The sequence below is a fragment of the Mytilus trossulus genome, chromosome 8, assembly GCF_036588685.1.
Source record: "Mytilus trossulus isolate FHL-02 chromosome 8, PNRI_Mtr1.1.1.hap1, whole genome shotgun sequence".
NCBI lineage: Eukaryota > Metazoa > Mollusca > Bivalvia > Mytilida > Mytilidae > Mytilus > Mytilus trossulus.
Genome location: NC_086380.1, coordinates 16,843,373 through 16,853,651, shown reverse-complemented (window position 1 = coordinate 16,853,651; position 10,279 = coordinate 16,843,373). Strand labels below are relative to the sequence as shown.

Genomic DNA, 10,279 nt, shown 5'->3' with positions numbered 1-10,279 from the left:
GTCTCTTTTCGAAAAAGAAAACTCGTCCAGAAATCTGAATTTTGAGCAAATATACAAAATTTCGTCCTCATTTTACTCAAAAAGTAGCACATGAATAGACGCCTTGTTCGAAATATTTCGTTTTATTCATCCATTTTAAATTTGTAAATATGACGTTTTTCTCAGCAGTTTATCCAATTAAATATATTGTCAGAAGACAAAAATATACTGGAATACAATGTAGATCACTAAATCAAAGATGCGAAATTATTTGCTGAAAAGTTGAAATCATGCTTCATATACCAAAGTTTTTGTAGAATCGTTTGTGTTTGTATTAGTTACTTATATTTATGAATAAAGGTTATAAACGACAAAAATGAAATCTAACAGTAACACAAAATCTTCATAGATTGACAAGCTACAACACAATCTATTTTATGATTTTAGATTGAATTCACTATAATCACTATAAAAACAAACAAATATGTGAACAAAGAAAAAACAAAATGGCATAAAGACAAATCACATAGGCAAAAACAAAAGACAATGATACAAAAGATGGTTAAAATCAATATTCTATATCACAACCTTGTGAGTAGAGATGCCCTAAACGTCTACATGTACCGTTCCTCAGTTTTTGGTTGGGTTCATGTTGTTACGTCATTAGTTTTCTAAGTTATGTTTTGTGAACTTTTATTTGCCTGTTTGTCTTTTTTTTTTAAGTCTTTTAGCGGTGACGTTAAAAGTTCATTTTCGATCAATTAGTTAAACAGTTCTCTTATATCTTTCATCCCTCTTTGATGTCTTTTTTGAACGACATGAATACAATATTTAAATAGAGCATGGCAAAAAGTAAACTATTTATTTTGAGGGCAATGTAACTTTTTATGCCGTTTATTTTGGAAGAACCCTATACAAGTAATGATGTGCTTTTTTTACTTTGTAAACAGCAACGTGATAAAATTCTTGATATATCTATTTAGCGCGAACTAAAGATGTGCATACTGTAGCTGTTTCTATTAACCTCCCATGTAAATCCACATGTATCGAAACCTAACTATAACATAATGTCGATATCATTTTGTTCAAATTGAAATTGAAAAAATAAAACAACAGAGCCGTTATGCCTTTTCTTATGCATACCAAAGAGAATAAATTTCCCAGAGCTATAACATGTTATAACATGACGTCATACGAATTAAAACTTCCAAGCTAAAGGTTTCTGTCACAAATAAACCTTAACAAGTGTAATTTCCCGATTTTGCGGTGAGTAAATATCCTAAAAGTGCCAATATTATCGTTTATGCTGACATTTAAGATTTAGATGAACATATAATATTTGCATAACTGACAAATGATACAGAAATTATCGATTATTTAACAAAAAACAATTTTGTGTTTATCTTTTAAAATAAAAAAAAGTTATGTCTCTTTTCGAAAAAGAAAATTCGTCCAGAAATCTGAATTTTGAGCAAATATACAAAATTTCGTCCTCATTTTACTCAAAAAGTAGCACATGAAGGAATATTTTTTATTACATGTTTGATTTAATCAGGTAAAATATAGCCTATATGCAAATTATCATCAACTTGTAAATAAAGGATCAAAACTGTATCGTATGCCCTTAAGTTGGCTCATGTGTCTTCCTCTATCTTATATAGCATATATACGCATATAACAATAGGTCTAGATCGTAAACGAAATGTGCAAATTTCGAGAGTGGAATATACTTCACGTGTAAGAATTGTCTTGCTTATATAGAAAATAATGTCTTTAATCATACTTGCGGTAGGATTTTAACAACGGGAAACATACACAGATTGTTGATCTCAACTCGATAGATTTTCTAACTTTCAGCGTAACGGCTCAAGCTAGAAAAATCCATCTCTCAACGATAATCTATAGATATACCTTGTTATAAATCGAGATATTTAATTTCAGCAATGGTACCTTTAACAGCAGTCGCCTTTTCTGCAGCGCTCAAACATAGCATTCAGCTCGGACAGGATCAGATTGTTGAATTCGACAAGGTTGTAACTAACATTGGAAATGCGTTTGATTCTCGTCACAGTCATTTCACTGCACCAGTTAAAGGAATATATTTGTTTTCTGGTTCACTATTTGCACAAGGTGGTAACACTGTTCACGTTGATATTGTAAACAATGGAAATGCCATCGGTTATCTATATGCAGACAGCAATCAGCAAATCAGCACCAAAACAGTAGTTGTTGCGGTAGAGATGGGAGATATGGTTTGGATGAAACACAGAGGCGATCAAATCGGAAAATCATTAATTTATGGTAGCCCAGCAGAGCAGTTTAATACATTTTCTGGAGTACTTATACACCAGTTAGGATAGACGCCTTGTTCGAAACATTTCGTTTTATTCATCCATTTTAAATTTGTAAATATGACGTTTTTCTCAGCAGTTTATCCAATTAAATATATTGTCAGAAGACAAAAATATACTGGAATACAATGTAGATCACTAAATCAAAGATGCGAAATTATTTGCTGAAAAGTTGAAATCATGCTTCATATACCAAAGTTTTTGTAGAATCGTTTGTGTTTGTATTAGTTACTTATATTTATGAATAAAGGTTATAAACGACAAAAATGAAATCTAACAGTAACACAAAATCTTCATAGATTGACAAGCTACAACACAATCTATTTTATGATTTTAGATTGAATTCACTATAATCACTATAAAAACAAACAAATATGTGAACAAAGAAAAAACAAAATGGCATAAAGACAAATCACATAGGCAAAAACAAAAGACAATGATACAAAAGATGGTTCAAATCAATATTCTATATCACAACCTTGTGAGTAGAGATGCCCTAAACGTCTACATGTACCGTTCCTCAGTTTTTGGTTGGGTTCATGTTGTTACGTCATTAGTTTTCTAAGTTATGTTTTGTGAACTTTTATTTGCCTGTTTGTCTTTTTTTTTTAAGTCTTTTAGCGGTGACGTTAAAAGTTCATTTTCGATCAATTAGTTAAACAGTTCTCTTATATCTTTCATCCCTCTTTGATGTCTTTTTTGAACGACATGAATACAATATTTAAATAGAGCATGGCAAAAAGTAAACTATTTATTTTGAGGGCAATGTAACTTTTTATGCCGTTTATTTTGGAAGAACCCTATACAAGTAATGATGTGCTTTTTTTACTTTGTAAACAGCAACGTGATAAAATTCTTGATATATCTATTTAGCGCGAACTAAAGATGTGCATACTGTAGCTGTTTCTATTAACCTCCCATGTAAATCCACATGTATCGAAACCTAACTATAACATAATGTCGATATCATTTTGTTCAAATTGAAATTGAAAAAATAAAACAACAGAGCCGTTATGCCTTTTCTTATGCATACCAAAGAGAATAAATTTCCCAGAGCTATAACATGTTATAACATGACGTCATACGAATTAAAACTTCCAAGCTAAAGGTTTCTGTCACAAATAAACCTTAACAAGTGTAATTTCCCGATTTTGCGGTGAGTAAATATCCTAAAAGTGCCAATATTATCGTTTATGCTGACATTTAAGATTTAGATGAACATATAATATTTGCATAACTGACAAATGATTCAACTCGGGATTTCATAACAACAAAACTTTTATATACTTAATTTATATTAGATTTGAAATGTTCCATTCTATTCTTTTTAAAGATCGTAAATGACAACCCTTATTGTTTATAGATCACTGTTGTTTATAGAGCGTACATGTAGTGTACTTCAAAATTATGTTGTAGATTCTAAGAAATTCTGTGAAGTATATTGTTATTCACATTAACAGTCTTTCCTTTTTTCTAAATTCCTTAATCATGACGTTTCTCGTTATTTGTAAATCCCGCTCTTGTTTATTTTTTACTTGGTCCGTGCTGTGTGCATTTGGGTCTTAATGTGTTCGTTTGAATTCTTGTTAGATGTTTTTGGTGTATATTTACACAGTTTTGTTTGCGATATATTAAATATTATGAGTTACATGGTGTGCTAGTGACCTAAAACGGTATATATGGGGTCAGTAAATTCCATACGGGGCGAGAGCGTAGCTCGAATCCCCATATGGAATTGACTGACCCCATATATACCATATTACGTCACTAGCACACTATGTAACGAATTTATCTTACCGACTATCTTAACGTGTAATTTAGACCAGTGACCCATCAAAATAAACAAGTCTTCAATGCAGTTAGCATTAACATGATTAAGAAACTACTCCATTGATCCTACAAAAACAGATGCCAACAATGATCACTTGTTAAATTTAAATGTGTTTTATAAATTTATTTCAATCTTAATCATCAATTTCTTTGTCTGTTGAAACCTTTCATTATTTTTTCTCGGTACTGTTTTGTTTTTCTAAAGGGACGTAACACCACTACTTACCGTGTATGAAAGAAGCCCCGCCTCCCTACTACCTTAATATATGGAATACAAAGGGACGTAACTCCACTACTAACCGGGTATGAAATTAGCCCCGCCTCCCTACTAACCTAATATCAAATATACGCGGTTTCCGCGAGGACGCTTTTAACCAATCACATTCCTAGAAATGTAAAGGAGGTGAGATAATGTCAAATACAACTTTGGATTGCTCACCAAATTGTATTAAAATTATTGATACATAATTTAAACCAGTGTCATAAAAGATGGATGTAAAACTATCTATGACACAATTTTTAACACACCATTAACTTCGCATAATGACCGTACTAAACCATTTTTTTTCCACACTTTCATGTGATAAATAACGTTTGATTTTGTCAGTCGTTATGAACCTCCCCCTTTTTAGTTTTACTTTGGAGTTTAATATTTTGTTATACAAGTTATTTTTTCCTAAAGGAAATGCATGTCAATCTGTTGGGAATGATCTAAAATGATTCCTGCCTTAAGAGTTAGGTAGGAACTCCTGAATGTTATATTTACCAGTAGCAGCATTGATATTGAAATTATATTTTGTTAAATTTAATTAAGAAATAATTCATGGGGGCTTGAATATATCGTGATTTTACCACGGGTTGTCCCTTTCTGACAAATATTTTACCCCGAGCGAAAGCGAGGGGTAAAATATCGGCATAAAGGGGCAACCCGTGGTAAAATCTAGATATATTCAAGCCCCCATGAATTATTTCGATTCTAATAGGTCAAATACTGCAATTCTTTTGGATCGAATCGCTCTAGGTGGAGGAAAATATTTGCCATTCCCATAAATAAACGCACTATTAAATTGGCGTAAAAGAACGGAGCAAACTGAATCAGTGACATGCTTAACACAATTTAAAATAACGCATATAGATAGTTTTGAATTATTTTAAATGATAATTTACTTATATGTCTTAAATGTTTAATCAAATATGGCTTATAACACATTTTAGCATCGTTTGTTTACGTTTCCATGTTGTGATGATTTTCGTTTTTTCAAGCGTGTATTTTCCCGTAAAATGCTCATATTCTAACGTCATCGTATTATGACGTCGCGAAACTCATTCATAAAAAAGCATATGACGTGGGAGTACGATCGGAACAGCCCATTCAATATATTCAAATTTTACCACGGGTGTGTACTCAAAGCATTTGAAGGACGTCATGTTAGAATCGGTAGTATCATTGATATCTTTTCAAAAAGTTGTAAACGTACGATTATGCATATTTCTCTTAAGTATCTTTCGCCTCCTTTATAGGAAATAATGCGTACTCCTACATTGTGTTTTTGTAACTCTATTGTGCTATTTGTCTGTTGATATTGGGACGATTGAATATTTAGCGTTACAAATATGTTAACGTAAGTTCATTCTGTCTGTCCTCGTCTGAACTAAGTGTTCAAAGGTGAAAACTGACGATGAACATTGCCTTTGGTTTACTGGTTAAGTACAAATCAAACCGTTGGAATGATAAACATCATATAAAGCTTTTTTTTTTAAAATAAATTAGATGTTCTAATTATTATTCTTTGGTCTGAAGGATAGTATTTTCATTTGTTTTCATACTCGATCCTCTTATTTGTATATTGGTAAAAACAATTTACAAAAATCATATGAATTTGGTTATAAGGAAGCAAATTTTTCATTTTATAACGAAAATATCTAAAATATTAAATTTAAGATATGAACGATAACGTTTTGTGATATCGTAAGTGGATTACCAGTTTGGTCCCCATTGACGTAATCAATTCTTCCTGTAAAGTGATGTTTTCCTAAACGCAATTCGTTTGTTTACGTAGATTAAAGAAAATTTAAATAAAAAGCTTTTAGGTCTCTTTTGCATTAATACTGAAAGACACATTTACCAAAGGGACTCGCTGAATAGTAAGTCGAATTCAAACATCTCTTATATTGAATTAATTGAGTTCTAGCTTATTTGATGTAATGTCTATAAGGGTAAAACTATTTAAAAAAAGTTTGTTTGCCTTACAGTAAAGTTGAAGAAGAATAAAATATAAGTTAATGATGACAGCGGAAGATATGTTTCAAATATGTAGTTAACACTTTGTAGTTAACCATAATCAAAATGTTATATAACATACTGATGTTTTGGTCAATGTATGTCTTCATATGTTTAACATATATTAGTGCGGTGACAGAAGTGTAAAAAGTCGTCTAGATCGCGAGTTTAATCTCCCCAAATAACACACGACTAAAAATGGTATTAACTTAAAGACAAATATGTCTTCTTTCGTTTTTCTCCTGTCGTCAAAATTTCGTACGGTCACATTTTTCTAAAAAGTCGTTTTAATGACTAGAAGTATATTTGAGAATTTCAACCCCCCTTTTTGAAAATGAAAAATTGTGAATGTTTGCCTACATTTTATTGAAATAGTTTTTCCTGAAGCTATTTTCATATGTCAAAATATTCTATTCAGTATTTTATTTTCTTCTAATCTATAAAATTTGCTAAGTTTGGACTGTTTAAAAATGAGATAATTTTAATTGCAAATTTAGACACAAACTTTAGTTTCTTCTTCATAGCAGTAATAAAGATTATCCCATTATATTTTAAGCATATAGTAATTCATAAAACTAATAAGTGATAAAAATTTCGGAACCAAAATATGAAAAAGCCTTAAGAAATCAATGGAATAAGAATGAGAAAAAAACTTCAATTTTAACACGGAACTGAATCACTTGCCTTCCGTCACATTTTGTGTATTAGTCAATAATTTGCCCTCAACTGATATATGGATTTACTACCTTTTTCGCTATTATATACCCATATTTTCATTAAAGTGCACTGATATATGCCACATACGTTGTTTGAATATGTTTATATTCTATGTTTTTTTGTTATAAAACATCAAATATACTTTGTAAGAAAAGTCTTATTGTAAAATCAAAATAATTGACGGATAGTTTCAGTAAATATTCCGTGATATATTCTGTCCGTTGCAACTTGCTCCATTAAGTCCAAAGAAAAGACAAAAGTCGTTAAGTTTTATGCAGTGCTTAAAAAATCGACTAAACTTTTGAGTCAATTTACCAGTAAAGGGAAGTCGATTTTTGTATCTGCATTGAACAATGTTGAATAAAAGATTGTATGAGGTGAACATCAAGATATTTCATGCAATAGCTGTTAATTTGAAGAACTCTGTGCAGGCAGTTTATCATAGTTCATGCTACAAAAATTAAACAAGTAAACATATTGGTTCCCCCTTTAGAGCGAGGAAGCTCCTCATCTCTGATATTTAATGACGACATACAATAATCGGACTGTTGTCCCTCAGTTTCGGGTATTTATACGCGTTCTATAATGCAATTGTTCAACTGGAGCGCTTGTATTTTGTTGCAACAAAACATTTGATAAAGATACAAACGTTTGAATCAGATGAGCGTATTAAGAATATTTTATCCGTGTCAGATAAGGTTAAAGTTGAAACAGTTTCCCGTCCATCTTTTAAACTTCAAGCACTCAGTCTGTGTCATTTTGATTGCATTACAAATTATTTGCTAAAAACGAAAAAAAAAATCCAAACCCGTGGAAGCAGATATCTCAGATCAGGATACTGCTTTTACTAATTTTATTTTGGCTATTGAAAACAATTTAATGGTAATTCCCATGACACAGTTACTTGATAAATATAGAACTTTCCTTCCGGCTGATTCTAATTTAAAATATTCTACTTGTAGAATGCAATCTAAACTCATTTTGGCTGTTGTCTGCTCTATGGTCGGGTTGTTGTCGCTTTGACCTGAGACTACTATAACACATGTGTTATAGTAGTCTCAGCTTTGACACATTCACCATTTCCTTTCTCAATTTTATCATTTGATTTTTATAGAAATTCAGTTGTCAAACAACTTCAACAAGTTCAAGGCAAAAATAACATACTATCTAGTAGCAAAAAAACTATTTGAGATGCCTATATCAGCTGCTAGTCAATTGAAAAATGACCTCGAAATCTCAATGTCAACTGTAATAGATATAAATCACGGACAGATATTTCATTCCGCTGCAAGTATACTTAGAAAAGACATCGAAGCTCTACAGACGAATACCCAACTTTGGATGAATTGTCACTTCCTTCTTCAATTCAGTCAATGCTTTCGTATTTATTGCAATTCATTTTATGGTTACTCGATGAAACTGCATACAGAAAATATTATTTTGGAAAATGGCACCAGAGAAATTGCGTAAATGCTAATTAACTGTTGAGTCAATCGTTTGTGTGGCCTTTTTTCCCTCCTTTTCATTTAGGATTGGCATTACAAATGTACCATGAGTGTTGTTCAAAACACCTTGTTGAAACTTTGAATGCCAATGGATTTTATGCTTCTTAAAGTGAAGTGCGACGCTAGTACGCTATCTAATGTGTTGCCAACCATGAAATTGAGCGAATTCAAGATAGTGTGTACGTCTCGTATAATGTTTCCCCAGCATCTTTGCAGACAGGCATATGGATGTCATCGCACTTTCCAAAACCCCCTTTAGATCTCTGTTAAATCTTGGATGAATTGATAGGGATGGTTTGAAGCATTTTTAGGAACAAATGCCTTCGGATTTCCTACAATACCTTGTCTGTACTTGTAAAGAAAAACTCAAAATAACGTGTTTGCTTTGAGCATAACCTTTCAACGTTCAGACCTGTGGCCATGAGTGAAATGTGTAGAAATATTAAAACATGTCTTGTGACGGTTGATGAAAAAGAAGATGATGGAGATGACGGTTGATTTTGGTTTAAAGCTTTTTGCACTGGTACACACGGTTCTATCCCCCAGGTAAGGGGAGTGTTGGTGCGCCCTTAAAAAAGTTAAACCCCGCCACATTCTGTATGTGTCTGTTTCAAGTCACGAGACGGTAATGCAGTGTTTGTCGTTTGTTTTTATATACAATATTTGTTTCTTTCTCATTTATTTTGTACATTAATCAGGCCGTTAGATTTTTCGTTTGTTTTACATTATTCATTTCGGGAATTGAAGACTATGCAGTATAACTTTTACTCATTGTTGAAGCCCGTACGGGACCTATAATTGTTAATGTATGTCTCATTTGGTCTCATTTGGAGAGTTATATGTAATTGTCTCATTTGCAATCATATCACATCTTCTTTATCTTATATGGAATACTTTTGAAGTTTGTGGTACGTTGCAAGGAATAAAAGGGGGATATAGGTACAAAACCTATAATATAACAGATATCTACCAGAGTTAAATACACAACAATAGATAGTACTATGGAAGCAGTAATAATCGTGAACAACAACCAAAAGCAATGAGTAGTCTATAAAAAACCTGAAGTATCTGCAAATTCAATTTGAGGTCATATTTGACTGAGGAGTTATATTGCTTCGGATTGATACCTCAACCAATATGATAGTTTAAAAAATAATTTTAAAGTATTGCCCTGCATGACACTTGATTTTTTTAACCGAAATTGAAATTTTTCATAAGGTTAAGGTTCTCAAATCATTTAATAGGTTGAAACTTGATTTTTGAAGTTTTGTTTATAAAACGTCGTGTTAGAAATTTATTTGATAAAAAAAATCTCAATGATTAAGGTTTATGTATAATAACAAACATTAATAAAGCCAAAACAGTATCATTTGTATTCAGGTATAGTTTAGAAATAGAAAAAAATGTCAAAATTGAAACCCACCCAAATTTTCACAAATTTTTACATATGACCTTTGACCTCAATTTGAAAAAAATGTGACCATATCAAGTTATGACGACAGGCATATTATTATAGTACACGATTTCCTCTTTCCAATGATATATTATATAGGTGTGTGTTCGGTGGGGAGATTAAATCTAAAAAAATCTGCCTTCAGTCACCGCACTATATATGT

General features: G+C 31.7%; 1 protein-coding gene across 1 annotated transcript; it reads left to right on the top strand.

The window, feature by feature from the left end:
• The first annotated feature begins 1,886 nt into the window (after positions 1–1,886).
• LOC134681690 (complement C1q-like protein 4) lies at positions 1,887–2,413 on the top strand. The gene has a single exon (XM_063541336.1). The coding sequence runs from the start codon at positions 1,923–1,925 to the stop codon at positions 2,337–2,339; it is 417 nt and encodes a 138-aa protein (XP_063397406.1). The 5' UTR covers positions 1,887–1,922; the 3' UTR covers positions 2,340–2,413.
• Positions 2,414–10,279: the final 7,866 nt, after the last annotated feature.

Excerpts from the sequence above, each read along its gene's own strand:
- LOC134681690 (XM_063541336.1), top strand. The coding sequence starts at position 1,923 with ATGGTACCTTTAACAGCAGTCGCCTTTTCTGCAGCGCTCAAACATAGC.